Consider the following 19611-nt stretch of genomic DNA (forward strand, 5'->3'; position numbering starts at 1 on the left):
GCACTATTTTTACATTTTAGAATTGATTTGAATGGCCTGTGAGGCTGGTCCTTCACAGAAAAGACAATTCCTAGATGCGAATTTAATCTGGGCATGCATTCTGCTTGCATTTTTCAGAGCTTTATAAAGGGTTAGTAAATGACACAGAAAAGGACATAAAAGGTGCTGCCTATAGGCAGCTGTAATTCCTTCAGTATTTAATAGAGTGACCCACCAACTAGTCACTTGTCATAATTAGCTGTTTAAATCAAGTAATCCATGCACCTAACTCTTACGATGAGTTTGTATAAGGAAGCTCACGAAGAGCTTACAGCTCAGCAGCCACAGGTTTCTCCATTCTGGCCTTCCTATAAGCCATCGGTTGTGATCTTTTCTATGTCCCTGAAGAAATTCCCTGTTCACTGGTAATCTGAGAATGTACAGCTTCAAAGATCAGCCTCGCCCTGTACTTTAAAGTACAGTCAAGACTAAACTAAGGAGAGTATCGTGGTACTCATAGCTGACATGCAGTTTACTGCTGCTTAAAGAGTGTCTCAGGCTCTCTGTAACGATGCACTAAGTGATAACGATAAGCTCTGCGTTTAGATCCTGGGTTGGTAGCAGCAGCAAGATACCAAGAGCGATAAAGAAAACATTAGCAAAATATTAGAAGTGGAGCAACTGTAATTAGATTTTTCCAGAGTAATCATCTCTGCTTTCATTCAGAGTGGAAGAATCACTCAGCTGAAAAGAATTATATGAAACATAATACTGGGGGCAAAGCATGGTGGAACGAGGAGTGTTTAAGTATTCCAGAAATGCTTGCAGTTTTATTCTCCCTTTATAATTAAGTTCCTAGCAGACAGAGGGAATGTAAATCATCTCATAGCTAGAGACAGACACTGGATCCTCCAAGAGACACAAGATGGTAGGAAGACAGCTGCTTTTAACCCCCAAAGGTGCCTGGCTGGCTTCTTAACGTGCTTGTCACAGCCTCGTCCTGCTCTAACACCCAAGCAGTTTTTAAGGGTTCCCCCTAGCTACTTGTGAACACGGTGGGAAGGAAGCCAAGCACTCAGCATCTGCTCCTGCAGGATGGCCAGGACAAACAAATGCACTTAGCGTAGTCTAGAGAAATTCTTGACTACCATTAACTGCTTTTATGGCATAGTTTTACAGGATGATTTATTTATCTGTTTGAGCCTCAAAGCAGGCTCTTTACTTATCTGAGAGATCATTAACATAAATCTTTCCTCACCCTACTATCTGATAATGGTTTCATTTGGTGGACCAAAGAGACAATTATGGAGTAGGCTCTTTTCAGTTGCTCTTGACAACCAGAACAGCCAGCTTGTTTTTGAAGTGTGGTACGTAGGAGAGAAAACAAGTAAACACTGAAAGAAACTCCCCATGATGAAATAGATTCTTTTATATAGAAAGAGGCCAGAACCAAATCAGAGCTGCCAACAGAGTTGGGACATTTCACAAAACGTTTCACTGAGAAGGAAATCCAAAGCCAGGGTACGTTGTTCTGCAGTTTGCGCTAGGAACAATTACATACTTCTCAGCTATCCAAGTCATCCAAACTATACTCAATTATAAAATGTAAATATTTATTTGGCTGCAGTATCAGCACTGTGCCAGACAGCCTGTCAGCAGAGGTTTTGCATGTGCTTCTTTTTAACCCCGAGCGGCTGCTGAGAGAACGGGTAATGTACCTGCTCTGGTCAGGATCTTCAGCAGGTCCGCCCTTCTGCGCCTGCCCTAAAGCAAGTGCTGCACTCACGCATTCTTTGGTGGGTTATGGCTCCCTCATCTGACTTGTTTGTTTGTTTGTTTTTCTCTTGCTGCAGTACATTGATTAGCTACTTTGGACTGTGCCACTGGCATTAGATTCAGTAAAGCGAGGTCCTTGCAACGCGTGAGATTAATATAGAGACATTTGCATCGGCTATCATGTCTTGTTTTAACAGCGCCCTGCAGTTCAGTTTTGACTGGAAACTCTAACCTATTACTTGCCAACAGAGAACAAAAATACCTGAGTTTAATATACCATAAGCAATATATTTATTCATACAAGTTGTATACAGCATTATGAAAAGTGCTGAACTGCATAGAAAATGTTTTGAGGCCCCTGAGTCACTCTCAGAAGCTGGTGTGCACCAGGGACTCACAACCAGCACAGGAGGTAATGCCCCAAAGAAATAACAACTTTACAGAACTTATCAGGCAGAAATAATCCTCCCGAATTCTTAATTACAAAGAAACACAGAGGCTAGAGCAGCAACACCTCTTTGGTTATCAGCAAAGTTGTCTGCAGACAGCACAGCAGTATTGTTTTCTGCAGGCCATTTTTCTAATTTATCATATCCCAATGTTATTTGGGTTCTCAGGGTCTGTTCCTCGGTACCTAGTTGCGATGCCTTTCTGCAATAGCCTTAGCAAACACTACGAACAGTAATTTCTACTCTGTCCAATACAGGGGAGTGAAAGTGTTCATCTCTGAACAGTTTTATAGTCTATTACTGGAGCTATTTAAAGAAGTGGCTTTGCTGCAAGAAAAGCCTAGGGAATTTTTCACCACAGTAATGGGGTGTTTTTGAAGCAGTCACCATGGCAAGCCAAGTTCAATTAAAACTTCCCTGATTTTTGTCTCTTGTGCCCTGGACATTTATCTAATACACACCCTGCGCGGTGGGCCTGTGCAAAGTGCTTTTTCTGCCTTCTAAAGCGGTCAGAGGAGATCGACGTAAGGTAACACTGTGTATTTAGTTCAGATCTATCAAATGGATATTAGAAAGCAGTTTTCAGAAAAGAGACACTCTGCACATGGTGCTTTGAGGTTGAATTTTAGTCTATCATGCAGATTTGCTCTCTGGGATGGGGCAGGGGATCAAGAGGCAGTAAATGAATTGAAGTATGGAGCTGTGTTTGTAATATGGTGCGAGGCAAAACTCAAGTTGTTGTATGAAAAGAAAATTCCCGTGATTTTTTTCACTGCTCAGGAAGGTACCAGTTTTGATAGGCATTTTGATAGTAGTGGAGCACCCCAATACTGATCGGTTTATATTTTAAACTGCAATTAAGTGAGTAGATTAAACAAAACACTTAAAAGCAAGCAGTTCTTCATATGAAGCTGAAAGTGATGTGTTTTCTTTCAGTTCTTAAGTTATAGCATAAATTATCCTTACTCTTAATGACATAAGAAGTTATCTGGGTATCGATCGGGGTTCATAAGTTTCAGAGCACATTGCATTCATGTTCTGGAGAACATGGCAATACATTTAAAACAACTTTTTTGCCAAAATACTGAATGATAGATAACTGTCTCTCTGTATGCTTCTGGGAAGAGGGACATTATATTATATAGTCTAACTAAGATCTGTATTTTAAAGGACCAGCCCACTCTGTGTGCCAGCACATTGTTTATAATTTCCAGTGACCAGTATACTTAGACATTCTTTTGTTTTGATCTTTACTTTCCTGGCTTCGCTTATCATTTCCAGTGACCAGTATACTTAGACATTCTTCTTTTGTTTTGATCTTTACTTTCCTGGCTTCAACAGCCTCTTTAATTAATGTAGTACAGAAAATATTACTTACTTTTCCTCAGTTCTAATTATTAATATATACGTGCTGTAATTTCAACTCATGACATTTAAATACTTACATTTAAATGTCATTTTCAGCCATATAGTCACATTTCTATCGAAATCAGGATGACAAAGATATGAAAACCATCTTCATGAATGACAACTTTTAACAAGAATACAGGCCTTCTGTTAGAGGTAATCGAAACACAGAAAAGTACAAGCTTGCAGTTTTGTAAAATGAAAAATGTAAAGCATTCTGTTATATGAAATCTGCGTTTGTCAAAATCGTATGGGAATGCATTTTTGTTGCATAGTCAAGAGATTAAAACCACACCTTTCAAAGATAAAAGGGACCATTGTCCTATTTGGGTTAGGCCTATACCGGTGAAAATTCTTATTTGTCTGAATTGAAATGTAAACAAATAAAATTGACAAGTACCTGGCATGCAGTAAATGGTTTAATCCGCCAAAGGAAAGGAGGGATATCAAGGACAGATATCTGGAGACTGAAGGTGTTCCCTTTGAAATGCAAAAGTTTGGGTTCCTCCAGTAATTGTCCTCCTTGGAGTCTTTCATCCGAAACCACTTCCTGCAATGGCAGAAGAGGAGAGAATTTTTTCAGTATTAGGAACAAATACCAAATCCACCAAAATTCATCTTTAAGAAGGGTGCCTTGTTCACCTACAGCATTACCAGGGCACAACAGAGGAGCATTTCTCCCCCAGGCCAGAGGATGGGCAGTGGCATTTGTATCTCACCACCGAGCTAAAAGGACGGTTCGGCGTTGCCAGCTCTGTTCCGTGTACGCGATGACGGTACTTGTGACGCTGAATTTCCTTGCTGGCTACCTCAGCATCAACACCTGTGTAACTTCAGACCAGGCGCGTGGTACTTGAGAAGGAAACTTTAAGGGTATTGTAACGCAGTAGTGGCCGTCTTCACTTCTTGGGGTTTCAAGTCAAAGCCAGCCAGTTTCCTTTTTTACTGAAAGTTACTCGTGTTTGATGGTTACTGTTTTCTTGCTTCCCACAGGATCGCTGTTACAAAGGAGAAGCTTACCAGCAGCTCGTTACCCAGAGTGCGCTCTAACATCAGCATGAAGAGGGAAGCAAGACTACGTCAGCCCATTTCCAGGTAAAGCTATTTCCCTCCAGAGAGGAAAATGGGAACTGGTTGCACTGCGACATTGCTGTAACTTGGTCCCTCTTCTGTTCTGGACTAACACAACTATCCTTGGTATTTTAATTGAGCTTTTGAATAAAATCTCCTACAGGCTGTGTCTGGTATTCCTTAAACGCTTGACATACAAAGCTCAGTGAGGTATTTGCTTAATGGACTAAAAGGAGGAATGACAACGTAAGGCACGCTGGGTGACCAGTGCACTTGATTACAGGTTAAGTCGACAGCAGTTCTGGTGAGAAAGCACTCTCAGGACTTTAAAAGAGCACAGAAAGAAACACCAAGTGTACACGTCAGACCTCAGTTGCGTTTCTCCTCTCCTGGGTATTTTCAGAATTACGGGACAAGACCCTGAGCAATCTTGAAATGGCTGACTTTGAGCAGGAATTTGCACTATAGCTCTCTAGAGGTCTGTTCCAACCTACATTTCCATATCTTTCTGTGAATTTAAAACATAATAGTAAAAACTTCACCCCCGCCTGTACTTACACAATGTTTATTCCTGTACTGCTACAGTAAAAATACTATGAGGAAGGAAAGCTTGCAGAAGTCTTTAAAAATCAGCTAGCAAGCAGTCTTTCAAAAGAACCTTTTTTTTATCCACATAAATTACAGAAAATCTGTGTACATCGAAGAGGTTTAGTGCTTGTCAGAAGCAAAGTTATTGTTAGAAGAGCTACTGGGATCATTGTGACCTTCTGAAAATATAATGACTGCTAGAGCTTTCTGAAACTATAATAATGGATTTCTATTGTAAACCAATTTACAGGCATTCAGTTTGTTTTAACTCCTGATGGCTGGGTTTCTGTGAAAGAAGGAGCAAGAAGGGAGACTTCAGGTTTTGATTTTCAACTGCAAAGGGAGTAGCTTATTTCATAACAATTTTCAAAATTCCCTCAATGTGTTGGATTTTTTAAAAAATGTACCATAGTTGTATAAATACTGCTCTGCCTTTAATAATGCGTATCGTCCTTAATTCCACAAGCATCAGCAGGACTACAGCAAAATACAAAGGACTTGGTTCTTTAATCTTTTGAGAGCCAAGAGTTTTCCAACACACTAGGAATTGCATAAAGGGCAAAGTATCTGTTTGTTAGAAAATGAAGGTAAGTTTTCACACAGGGACGAAGTGGTAAATCAAAGAACTTTGTATCTCATCTAGGACTGCCCTGTGAAGGATTTAACAGTGTCAGACAAAACCTGGTGAACCCAGCTCTGATACTTTATCCAAAAAAATGTGTATTTTCCATGTTCACTACTTAGTACTTACACCAGCATGAAGTTGATGCAGTGTGCTTTTAAGGGAATATAATTTCATAAATATACAGTTCTCTCATTATGTACAAACACCTTGTTCCAATTTCTGTGAATGTGGAAAACTAGTAATTATTCTTCTAACAATTTTCTATAGAAAAACAACAAGTAGCTTTGAAATCTTACTTATTTTAATGTGCATTAAGAAAAAAATAAGCCAGTCTCCTTCATCATTTTGCTGAATGTCACAATAATTTGAGAAACAAGATGGTACAGCCAAATGAGGCTGTGATGCGTGAGGGCTTTTGTGGGTTCTTTTTACTTTAATATACTAAGGGTAAAATTCAGCATGAATGAATTGCTGAAAGAGACTGCACCATGCTGTATGAAGCAGTGTGGAAAAAATAAATGGTTGCTCTGAATAAGATTAATCTCATTTCTTTCCTGTGGGCCTCTTTCAGAGTTGTGTTGCACAATTCCATGGGAGTTTTTTTCTCTATATTTAAAAGTTCTGATGATTTTTGTGCATTTTTTATAAACCTGCTGCACAATACTGAATGCATACAGGCAGGGCAAACCGATGCAGAGTTGCTAAAGGCATCAGACAATACAGGTTTATATGCACTGAATGTATGACTCAAAGCCACCTGTATGTGTTCACAAATGCCTAAGAAGGAATTTGGGCCCCTGAATTTCAGGCAGACTCATCCAGGAAAATACTGGTAACCCATGAATTGTGTAAGTGTTACAAAGGGTATAATTACAGCGCTGTTGTATGTCTTTAACAATCCTTTCAGGGGCTTTGCTTTTATTAGAAGCACATAGACATTAGTGCGTGCTTCATTAAGATTCGTGTTTCTAGTCTGTAGGATAGGAAAAGGAAGCAAAAATTCATCTGTCACAACTGCCTTCATTTCAGTTCCCAAATGAAAACCATTTTGTTAAAGCTTCTGAGTTTACTAAGGCTGCAAAGGCAGTGAATTTCATTGTTTTGTCTTGGAATACCATGTAGAGAAATCATGCTAATTTTAATCGCCACTTGGGGATTGGTTTGCGGTTTTGGTTTTGTTTTTTTTTTTTAAGGGGAAATGCACGATTATCATCTAATTTTTTGCATAAGAAGATGGTGAGGCAACCTCTTTCTTCTTGCTCAAATTGTAAAAAGGAGAGGAAATCCTGAACTGACTAATGACAGTGTAAGGGTAACGAGCGTGGTAAATACTATACATCAAATGATAATGACTTGGATTTTCTGCTTGCAGTGGAGTAGCACTCAGCTCCAGACACAAGCAAGCTCTGCCTGTGCCCGTGTGGTAGCCAAGGCACTGAGCCCGACCTGACGCTCTTTGCTTATCAGCTGCAGCTTTGTGCTGTGTTACCCATGGCTACGTGATTTTTGGTTAGTCTAGAACGTGGGCAGAGCGGGCTGCATCTGCCTGGCAAAAAATGAAAAGATGGTTTGGCTGTCCTAAAGCTCTTGCAGTGTAAATCCACAAGTGAAAGAGCAGTGCAGAGAAATTAAGGGACTGACTTACTTACTCTAAGTCATGCAGCAGTGGCATAAAAAAATAGTGTTCTTGTTTGTTTGAGTTCCGGACTATTGCTGTTGCCCCGGGACTATCCCCAGGACTAAAGGTATGTTAGTATTCTATGGAAAAATAACTAAAACCAAACAAATGAAGTGAAACCATTTACCTGAAATGCACAAGGTGTGTTATCCATACAATATACTCTCAGATTGTAATCCAGAGAATTGCAAGACAGGCAGCCAAAAACCGCTACTTTCAGCTGTCGAACGGCACAGTCAGAGATCGGTTCTCCAATAAGAGCATAAGTTCCAAAGCTGTTTAAGAGAATGTGACAGGCATAAGGATCCAACAGGCAGTAGCAAGAAGTAGTTTCCTCTTCCACAGACATCACTTCCTGCAAAATGAAATTCAGGACAATAGGAGTCATGACATTATTTGTCTATTCAACTGGAATGTAAAGTATTTCTGAGCTCCAGTCTGCACACTCTTTATTCACGTTGACCTCAGGGGAGAAGGCAGACTACCTATACGAGTAAATACTCCAATTTTGCCCTGAGTCAGCAATGGGATTTATGGCAATATATTGTGCAGAATTCAATGTGTACAGCATATAATAATAATGATGATGATGTGTAAGCAATTTTAACATCTTTTTTCAAGTGCTCTTGACTTCCTAGCCAATTTTTTTCCCCAATGTCAAGTTAAGAAATTACCTTGAAGATTAGAGTCAATAAGCAAACCTTGAACAATAGTTGGTATTTGACTTCCTTTCAGAACATCCATTACAGTTATGTTTACCTTCATCAAAAAACTACCTATCCCACTCTTTCGCCTTTCATGCTTAGTTCTGCATTACAGCATCATTGGTGAGGTGTTTGAGCAGCCTGCAGCCTGGTGTTACGCTCATTAATTCCCGGCTGTTTGTAACCAACACTGCTGCAGCTGACTGAGTGCACCCAAAACCGAGTTGAACTTGATATGGTTTAAACGAGAGCAACGAACACCACAGTGGTTTAGAGGAGGGAAAGGAGAGTGAATTACGGTATCCAGGAATGTTTTAATTACTGTTTTGTTCCTCTCATAATGCAATGAACCAAACAGTTCCAGCACCGGCAGTGCAATAAAATCTGACTGACTATGGATTTGTGTCTAGTTACCGGGCTCTGCGGTTCTAGTAACAGGTACAGTGAACATTGTATAGTTGGGAAATTCACATCCCGTGTGGATTTCTGTAATGTCGAACAAGAGTTTGGTTCATGCTTTAGCCATCCCTTCAGCAGTATTATTAGTAGGCTGTCTCCCCAGATGATGCAGAAAGTTTAATGTTTGAGACTGCTCCTACCAAGCAGTTTCAGTTGAAGATGGCCAGTGGGCTTAAAGATGCAGGTGGCCAGACACAAATGATGCCACAAATGCACAAAGCTTAATTTCCCCGGTAAATCGGGATTAGAAAATACACTTTCAACTAAAAGAGCAAAATATTTCATTTAATGTACTCTAGTCCTTCAAAGGTTATGAGCACAGGGTGATCACCAAATGTCCGTTAAAATGACAGGTACAAAGAGACAAGATTTTTAAATCGGGAGGATCTTTCTAGGTTAAAGAAAAATTAAACTTGAATTGCATATTTTTAACCAGTTCCATAACTTTCTTTGTCATGATAAATTCATGCATGGATACAGTGATCTGTTCTGCCATGAGTCTCTTTGGTAGCTACGATCTAAAACAATGGGTTTAAAAATAAATGGCTACTGGCTCCATTATTGAGTGATCTGAGAAAATGAATACTGTCTCCAGTCACGGGGGGATAGATCATAACGTTGACCCTTTTTTGCACATTTTGGTAAAATAGTTGAAAATAGCCTAGCTGCTTCTCAACAAAATGCAAAATCTTTTTTTTTTAAATTTATTTCTTTAAGATGACTGTTTCTATCACCTCCATCATCTTTGACCTGCGCCTGCATGAATAAGAGTGATCATGTTCCTAGTGTTAGTGCAGCCTTTTGAGTGGGAGCGTTAAGTCTAAACTTACCTCCCATTTTCCTTGCTGTGTCCTTTTTTTCAAGTGAATATTCCAGTGCTCTGAATTTACTTCTGCGCAGTGTGGTATCGTCAAGGCAAATGGAGTGCTGACAGACAAATCCGAGGGCCCACAAGTTACTTCTGGTCCTAGAAGAACATCCGTGCCTTCTGGCTGTAGGCTTTGTTGGGGCAGAAAAGACAATAACATCTGTCAGGCTCTTTTTAATAAGGAGCAAAATTTACTTTGACTGCAAATTTAAAAAATATTTTAGTTAAAATCTAAGTACCTCACTCATCTGCTACAGAAAAGGATAAGCAAGCCAATTATAGTGCTAATTTTCATGTAGAAGCAGTAGCTGGAGATGAAACAGAACTATTAGGCCACATTACTCAAATGGCTGGCTGGTCAGTTGAGGATTCTGGTCTTTAAAATACATTTCAATTTGCTTAAACCAAATACAACACTGAAATGACTCTGCAAGTAAGCCTTGCTTTATGCACCAGCTGGTAGTATTACCATCTAACTCTGCCTTCAAAGACTGTCATCAACAATATTTTCACAGTAGTGAAGATAAAACAAATTATGGTTTAAAAACACAGTCTCATAAATTTTTCCAGACTGAGTGTGATCTCCCTGGTTTGAAAACACATTTATATTCTGCAGGATGAACAAGCTAGGTAACTTACAGCAGACATCAGGGACGGAACTTCTCTGCTTAAATTCAGAACTTTGCAAAGTTGGTGTGTGCATGTGGGCTCCGGTACAGTCAACAGAGATCCCATCAGCAGAGCTGAAGCCTAGGGATTCATCTAATCTGAATGGAACCCCCTATGTTTGGTTAGATTATCTGCTTGCTGAGTTCTAAAGATGAAGTATCTGACAAGAATCTTCTCTTCTTTCATTCAAACCTAAATTTAACCCTGTCCCGCATAAATGTGCTTTCCTTACCTCTTAAACACCTGTGTAGAGCCAGTCCTGCTGCGGGGGGTTACACCGTGAGCCTTCATTTGGGCTCTATGTTCCCAATTTTTGGCTTCTAAATCACTGGACATGTAGTTCACTCTTAAAGTTAGAGCAAATGGTGTTTCCAAGATAAAAGTAAGAGGAAGAACCTCAACCAAGATATAAATAAGATGCTATAATAATACAACTAAGATATAAATAAGGGGAAAATCCCTGCATAAAAGTTAGGATATACTTCCACTGCCACGTCACGGGCTAACAACAATATTGCCCTTAGAGCTTTGCGGTAGCAGCACGGCAACAACCAAACCATCCTGTAGTGCCTGTGCTGAGCCCAGCGCTTCGTGGCGGTACTGTTAAAGTCTCAGTTACCCAAGCCAACCTGGATAATACATTTAACGAACGTAGCTCTCATGTAGGCACACTTAGGTGTAGCCCTGCACTTAAATCAATCCGATTCCAATCCTGCAGACTGACTTTGCACATCCATCTAACATCACCTTGGGTAGCATTCTCGGTGTAACTGCAATCGGAAAATGCAGCCACAAATACCATTCTTGCTAAAGACTTGAGAAGTTCCAACAATTTCAGTGCCATCCCTTACCAAAGACTACGTGTACAAGTATCTGTAAGATGAAGACTGGAGTGGAAAAAAAAAAAAAAAAAGACACAGCATGCTAACAAAGAAGGCCAATTCTGCTTTTTCTTTTTCAAGTGTCATAATAATAAATGCTACCTAAGCCTCAGTGCTTCTAAGTGTCTGTAGGATTCTTAGGCTGTAAAATCCCCAAGCAGAAGCACAGCCTCTGCTGTGGCTGCCGTGTCCCTCCGGAGCAGCGGGAGCGGGAGAGCAGAGAACACAAAGCAGCCAGCGCTCGCAGGCCTGGCTGCAGCAAAGCATCTCCGCCATGGCAGGGGTCTTGCCACGCTTAGAGACACGAGACTGTGGCTGATAGCAGAATCAGTATTCTAAGCAAACAGTTCAAGCAAACAAATCTACTTGCTTCTGCTTATGAATAACAAACAAATTTTCACAACTCCTTCCCTGCTAGGAAAGCACTGGTTTTGCACAAAATACCATCACTTAACACCAACCGCTGCTACTCTTTACAAATGGTTATTTGATTTCCTTAAAAATAAAACCTTCCAGCCGTTACCGCAAACACCTCTCTTTCCAGCTAATTTAAGAAATCATCCAGGTACTTACAAATACAAAGAAAAAATGTCTCTGAATTATTAGAAACCCTCAAGCCAACTTTCATACATATTTATTTTTCAGTAAGTTATTCAGTTCATATGATTCCTCCTACCTTGGCAAAGGCTGGCGCATTCTACTGCCTTATCTGTTTGGATGCAGCTGCAGGAAGGGGGCCACGAAAGCAAACTTCCAGTGAGCGAGTCAAACCTTAGTTATTGAACTTGGTTGGTGCATTTCTATCCTATCTCTCTCCCAACACACACGTCCTTTGCCAAGTGTCTGCTGCTGACAAATGCACGAAATACGGGGAGGGTGTGAAGATGGTGATGGTGGAATTTTGCTATAGTTACCTCTGATTCCCATCAGAAACAGCTCAGATTTTTCAAGCATCAAGAATGAAACAAACCAGAACTCTACAGGAGCCAAAAAGAAGTAACATCAGTAGTGGCAGGAGAGTCCTGGTAGCAGCCTTGCAAAGCTGATGTGAAAGACAACTGGGAGGCTGTGACTGTGGTCTACCCAATGCCCTCCCACCCACCTCATTTAAAATAAATAAATTTAAAAAAAAAAGAAAAAGAAAAAGCCAGAGTCACCTGGCAGCTTTCCAGGGCCACTCTGTATAATTGCTGGCTGCACACACCATGGTGGGACTAATAGCAGGGATGTGTGTGACTGACCAACGACAAGCTGGGCTGAAAGGAGAGATTTAATTGCTTTTAGAGAATCATTCCCTTTGTAGAACATATTGGACAAACATATGGGAGTTCTGGGAATTATTTAATGCCAAATGAACTGAAATCAGTTAATTAGATGAACTCTCACACTTGTTGCAAGTAGCAAGAGTCTTTCTGTGTAATAAACTGACGTGGTATTAAGACTCTGGGGCAGTTCTGAGCCCTTTATTAGGTAAGGTGGGAAAGGGGAACATTCCCAAGTGAGAGTATTTCATATTCCCACTGTTGCACGGTAAAACAAACCAGTAACCAGATCTGCCCCATCAAATCCATTAAAACCAAAGGTCTACGAGTTTTCCAGTAAAAGACAGACAAATAGTCACTATTGCTGAGCAAAGATTAAAAATTCTTCCTTAAAAACACTACACCAGAAAGAAACATCAGGAATTTCACCCCACAATATTCTGCCCTCTACAAAGTACTAGTAAAGAGGCTTCTTGCATTTGTAGTTCCATTTTCAGTTTAGAAATAGCTGCTAGAGGGACACTCGTACCTGAAGCCAGAATACTGAGAAATAAGCATCTGCAACAGCGAGCCCAAGGGCGTAACAGGCTCCTCAATGAGCCGTGACACCTGGGAGGTGAGGGCTGCCTGGTGATGCACACATCCAGCCTCGAGTCTGGACTCCTCACTACAGTTCGCTCCTTGGATGGCAAAAATATTTGCTTTCAGACTGCTGCAGACACTGAAATACTGTTTGTTCCCTCCCCTTTGCACTGGCACTCATACAAATGAACATGATGGAAAAACAGCAAAATAGATTCATGGTTTAAAAAAAAAAATCAATTTAAAAAAGGTACAGTACAATATTTAAACTATACAGCCATTAGCCTGCAGTTTACAGCCGAAATGTGTTCTTCTGAAATGTGCTGTGGGTTACTTTTGTGAGATGAGAAAATTTTGCCTTTGGAAAATAAAGGTACATTATGTGTCATGTTCATATACCACATTGTGTGTAAAGGCATACATTTATGAAGCTTTGATTTCTCAAATTGGATAATTACAAAATACATTTAAGTCTGGGCAAGTCTGTCTTGGTTTCATTCTGTGTGTGCAAACTCCAGTGTGTGAGTACTATGTAGAGGGCCTGGACACTTGAAGTTAAGCGTGCATCAGAAATACATTCCATTTTTCATATAGTGCATCCAAATGTGTTCATTTACCACTGAACTTTCACATTTCTGCTGAACTACTACAAATCAAAAGGACAAAGAAAAGTGGGGAGTAAACGTGAGACCTGGTCTTCTCAGTTTTCTCTCCTATTTCTCCACTCTCTAATCTTCCCACTCTTATTTGGACTGTATGGTTGGAATTATTTGACAGTATTTTCATAAGGTACAAGGAATAAACCAGCAGGTAGCGACCTCTGCTCCAGCACAGCTCTGCTGAGTCCTTCTGGCTTAAGTACAATGTCAGAATTATGCAAGGAGGCAAGAGACGTTTCACTCTAACTCTCGCTTGGCCCAGAATCAATAACTTTGTTGTTTTGCTCCAAACCATCAATAACCTGCACTTCCTGCCAGCATCAAAGCATGCGGATGGAGTTTGAAGGTTGAGCTTAGCTATTTTGCTCTGTAAGCAGTCCTTCAGCGGTTCTTTAGCTGCAAGAAGCTTCCTAGAGGATCTATGCAGTGAAGCCCGTCTATGTGTCCCTAAGAATTTTTGGTTTGGTGTCTGTTTGGAGGGACCACCAGTTCCATCACTGATTGCTTCAGTGATAAGAGACACTAAAGAATTTTCAAACCTGAATTTGATTTCTACTTAGGATAAAATGAGTTTTTAATTCCATAGGGGATTGTATCAATTTACAGCAAAACCAGCTGATAATCTCATCACAGTATCTGTAGTGCAGGCAGGGATTTTTTTTTCCCCCACTACAAAGTGACTGTGATTTCAGCATAGCTCTGTCCGATTCCGTACCATCTCTGCCCCTCTGTGTCTTTGAATGTACCTCTCATACCAACCTACCTCACTAGCTACATTTATTTCTCTAATCCACTATTTTACTCTCCCCCCCCATCCAGGCACTGTGCCTGTCCAGATGAACGCTCATCTACATTTCAGGGAGAGCTGCATGACAGAGCGCATGCTTGGGCAGCCGCGCTGCAGGGTGGCTTAGCCCTGCCGTCATCTCCCACGCGCACGCACAAACCTGAACTGCTGGCCCTCAGGAAGCCCAGGGGCAACAGAAGAGAAGGCTCCCTGCACGCCAGCGCACTCTGCAGCTGCAACAACAGTCTGGTGTATTCCACCCCGGGCAGATGGGCGAAAGAACATAACCGCGCCTCAACTACATGGAGAGAAATACAGTATTTTGATGGGGGGGAAGAGTGTTTGCTTTTGTCTCACTATAGAGTTTCACTTTAAAGAAGAAGGAAGGAAAAATCTCCCTGTGATAATCTTCAGTTTGGTTTGCTGCCTCTGCTTCTGCCCACAAAAAAGGAAAACAGTAGGCAAAATTTGCTGCTTGTTTTTAATTAACCTATTTTAATTCATTTTTGCAGAACCCTTGCAGATAAAACAGCTGGGGCTTTTTTTTTTTTTTCTTCCTTCCTTTTACATATCTTAATCTTTCAGTGAGAATGATCAAAAACCTATGGCAGCAGATGGGAATGGAATATGAAAGTTTTCACAAAGGAGTTCAGATATCAGAGGAGAAAAAAAATAAAAATAGATTTCACTTTAAGTTTTGAAAGATAGTTCTAGGCTTTAAAATTTCTAGGCAGCTCTGTATCTTTCTGTTCCTAAAGGAAAATTCCAGCCATCATCTGGCTGTAAGTTATTGTAAGTAAATATCTACTGTATATGCAGTTATTTTCTTCTTTCCACATCTCCCCAGCTACACCCACCGATTTTTCAGTGCTTTTAGCTGAATGTATATTTAAGGTGCGAGAGAAAAGAGGAGTGCTGTAAAGCACTACAGCCAACTCTCCTGTGCCCAGCTATACCAACCTGCCCTTCATCACTACTGCTAAAAACTGTCCCTCTCGCAAGCACTCCAAATGAGGCTTAATCAGTGGGGACCAGTGTCTGCTGAAATTATCCTTAAATGAATCAATTACAATACACAGATTATTCACACTTAGCTCTGTTTGGAATGTAAATTATGAAAGGGCAGTTGGAGGAAGCTAAGAAAGTTCTTTAACTGCTTGGAGTGCCCCACTGCAACCTGAAGACTGGACGTGTAGGTAGGACCAATAAATTCTGTCAGGGCACTTACGGACATACAATTTGCCAGCCTCGTGCAGAAATAGGAGCAGCTGAAAGACTCAACATCAAAAAAACCAGAAATTAATTCAAGAGAAGTTCAGATACAGAGCAAGGAAAAAAAAAATTGGAAAATATAACTGAAAAGCCTCAGTGGAACAAAGTTGCATTACAGAATTAACGAGCCCTGTTACAGAATCTGCGCGTACCACGTCCTCAGTGAGTCTGGAGCATCATGGACACTTTTCACTGGACAAAGACATGGTCTTGTACTTGCAGAAATGCAGACAAGACACAGCAGCCGACTTCTGGCAACAACTCAAAAAGGGGGACTGGAGAGAGCTTTTCAGTATCTCCTTCCAATTGCATAAAATTTGATTGTTCCTGTCACTTCTCACCTGACAATCCCAAAATATTTAGCAGTCATTTATCCTCCAGAGCAGGGCGGTAGAGAGATTGCTTTGTCCACTGCTGAAATGAGGTTGTTCAGAAATGTGGAAGAATAGCACGTGCCAGTTCAAGGACACTGAATACCTCACCACTTCAGAAGTTGAGTCTGGTATCTAGATGTTCCTCTAGGCTTAAATGGGGAAAGACTCTGGCTTAAATGATTTTTTTCTTTACAAACATCATTATATACCTTCAGTGACAGCAGGAGGTGAGAAGCTTTATTTCGTTGTAGAGGCCTACCTGCGGCAGTAGAGCTGTACCTAGCACAGAGAAGGGGATGTAAATTGCTGATCGTGCTGCCCGTGTGTTCCGGAGAGGTCTCAACCAGGCACTGGACTGACTCTACTTAGATTTGAGAGAGTCACAAAATAAAGAAAACCCATTGTAAACAGTGAGTGAAGAAGGTGAAGTATACTTAGGGGTAACGAGAACAAAGCCTTAAAGCATACGTACCAGAGCCTGGCAGCACACGCCAAAGGCTGAGCACAAGATTTTTAAATGCTCTGTATTTGCTGGCACTTAATCTTTTAAGGGTAACGTCAAGGTTCCTTAATCCGGGGGGGGCGGGGACACGACTATAGCTGAACAACATATATGAAGATGCTGACAGTAGTCAGCAGGACTGGTCATTAGGAACACTAAGAGGTGTAGTAATTTCAGGGGTATCTTAGTATTGCTTAGTGTCTAGACAGTAACTTGAGATCAAATCCCTGTTTTTCTCTCCTGTTCTTCTACTACTGTCATTTCAGACAAGGTGCTTAAGACTTATTAACTTCAAATGCATTTTAGTTCTTCATGTGCAGCTTGAGACATCCTGACCCAGTACTGGCACTGTGGGCTACTCCAGGTCTCAGTCTGGCAACTAGACACATTCTTTACTTAATGAATGGTTGCACTTTTTACCCCAAACTCTCCTAGAGCTTTACACCTCAGTTCTTAAGAGAGTAGGGCAAACCCTGGTATCTCTCAAGTCCCTTGAATTCAGAGGGAACTTGCCAAGAAACAAATGTAATAGTTCTCTGAAGTTTTCACTTTAGAATACACTTATCTTAGAAACTAAATAATGCAAACTTACCTCATGAAAAAAAACCATCACAAACAAAAAAATGGTCTCAGGGAAGTGAAAACAACTGTAAAATTAAAGATTTTAAGAATTAAGAATATGTTCTGCCAATCTTGACAGTTCGACACTGTGGCTTGCATTTCATAAGCTTTACCTTCCCCCTGAATCCAGGTATTAGCCTAGTGAGAACGCTACGCTTCGACTAAACAAGCTCTCTTCACCTGCTGAGTTACGCTCAGTTACACACCGGTCTTGCAGTCTCGCTCTCTTACAGGGTTTGAGCGGTTTCTGGCTGAAAGTGAGTGAACCACGCAAGCAAACGGAACCCAACTTGGGTTCTGCTGATGTGTGGCCTGTCAGGCTCAACGAGAGTGCAGAGCACTTTTAATTCTTTATAATCCGTGTTGTGTGAAAATTAAAGCCGCTAGGACATCCTTTTATGGGAGCAGCTATCAAAATCTGCTCAAACCATCTGTTTCTCTGGCCACGTCTATTCATAAAAATAAAGGGGAAGATCCGTTCTAAAGCTTTGTGCCAAATTCCAGTGTCTTCCTAATGCAGAATGAAGGCAACTGAAGTGATTACAGTGAAATCGATGATACGCAGCTGGCAACAGAATTTAGTGCCATGCATCTAATGGAACATTTTTAAAGTTTTAAAAGCATCTAGAAAGGAGCTAGGTGTCTTTTGTAGGACAGACAACATGCATGATGCATCAACAAGAAAAAACCCCAATGACCTGTATTTGCCAAAACCATAGTTCTTCTGTTTTCCTTTTTTTCCTTCTTCTCTTTGAAATCACCAAGACAGAGCTGAAACCTTTAGAACCTCAGAGAACTAACTTGTCTATCTGTGAAAGACCAACCAGTATTTCAGACATCACCTTCCTGTCCCACCAGACGCAATGTTGAAAATAGCCCTAAGGATCAAAGTGCAGTTTAATTTCAGTTGTTCATCAGCTGGTGCTGGCAAATCCAGCTGGGGAACAGATTTTAATGGTGATTTATAAAACAAAGCAAGTAAAGGAATGCTCCTGAGCATTCACTTGTTCACATCATCTAGGCTCCCAAGCATCTGCCATGAAGTAACAACAACTCAGGACCTACACACCATAGGGTCATTCAATCTGATGACCTGAATTTTAACCTGTTGTCTGCATGAGACTCTGCGGACCTAAAGGTTCTGTAACAAGTAACGAACGAAAGCGCCTGTGCTGGTTGTAGACTGGCATGACATAAGTCTGCAAATCGAAAATTATAAAATCATTGACTCAGAATTCAGCACTTCTCACACATCAATCTCCTTGAGGTATCCCATCCTTCAACAGCATTTGCAATAACTCCATGTGGTTTCACAGAAGCATCGCACAAAGACCATTTTTGCTGTCATTTATACCCAATACCGGGCGTGTCACAACAGTGTGGTCACACCAGCAGCAGGGAAGATGGAGCGACTCTTGCACATTCCATTCCTTTAGACAGTGTTGACAAGAAATGCATTAAATGAGACAGTTCCACAGATTCTGGATGCGCGTGCGTGTTTTTCATGTACTTCTTACCTGGACTCCTTTTGAGTGATGGCGAGATAGATTTCCCACGAGCTCTCTTCAGGAATAGCTCCATGTGGTATCAACAAACTGACTCCTACAAAATAGCAAAGGCAGAACTTACCGTCGGGAAAGGCACTGGATGCAAAGAACAATGCAGAACTGGCCCCTGATTTACAAGACTGAAATAGTGGCTCTGACTACAACATTATCAGATGAAAGGAAAATACATTATTAATACGATCCACATAGTTATTAATATTTAACTGACAGAGCATGGAACTGTATCGACTCATGCTTAAAACCTTCTTGCTCTAACAGAGCTTTTAAATAGTTGACTTCCCGTTGGTTTGTGTCACCCAATGACACTGGATTCACAGCCTAGGTGTGACTGAAGGCTTCTCTTCATCCCTGAGTACAGGCAGACTCCTTGGCTACTCCACCACTTACACAAAAGGGATAATTTATGGAAACAAAAGGTACCATCAGCTGCTTCCTTCAGGCTTCCAGCAAGAGCTGTTTGTAATCCCAGTCATTTTGATGGTCTTGTGACCCTGACTGGCTTTTATCTGATGCAGCAATGGAACAATCTCATTTGAGTTCCCTATTTGTTCCTTTTTTTTTTTTTTTTAATTAATACAGTCAAAAGCATGTGCACCTTTGGTGACTTTTAAGTTAGCCTTTGACAGTGGTTAGGGCAAGCCCGTTAGGAAATATCTTAATCAGTTGTTAACTCCATCACTCTTACTTGCCCAAATGCCTCTTACGGGTACGCATCTTGTCACCTGCATAGCTCCATGTTTTACAAGGCATGATCATGGCTTAAACTTTTCTTGAAACCTCTTTGCCCCTTTCTGACTTCCAAATCAAACCTGATAATTCTAGGATCACAA

General features: G+C 40.9%; 1 protein-coding gene across 1 annotated transcript in view; it reads right to left on the reverse strand.

Moving 5' to 3' along the window:
- Nucleotides 1-19611, reverse strand: part of UNC5D (unc-5 netrin receptor D) — an 81435-nt gene that overhangs the window by 5741 nt on the left and 56083 nt on the right. Inside the window, exons 10-13 of the mRNA XM_009640542.1 lie at nt 18731-18815; nt 9567-9735; nt 7701-7928; nt 4012-4161 (exon numbers count right to left, since the gene is read on the reverse strand). Of these exons, the coding sequence (XP_009638837.1) occupies nt 4012-4161; nt 7701-7928; nt 9567-9735; nt 18731-18815 (632 nt within the window). The remainder of the gene's footprint in view (nt 1-4011; nt 4162-7700; nt 7929-9566; nt 9736-18730; nt 18816-19611) is intronic.

The sequence above is a fragment of the Egretta garzetta genome, unplaced genomic scaffold (genome assembly GCF_000687185.1).
Source record: "Egretta garzetta isolate BGI_Z169 unplaced genomic scaffold, ASM68718v1 scaffold296, whole genome shotgun sequence".
In the NCBI taxonomy this organism is placed as follows: Eukaryota; Metazoa; Chordata; class Aves; order Pelecaniformes; family Ardeidae; genus Egretta; species Egretta garzetta.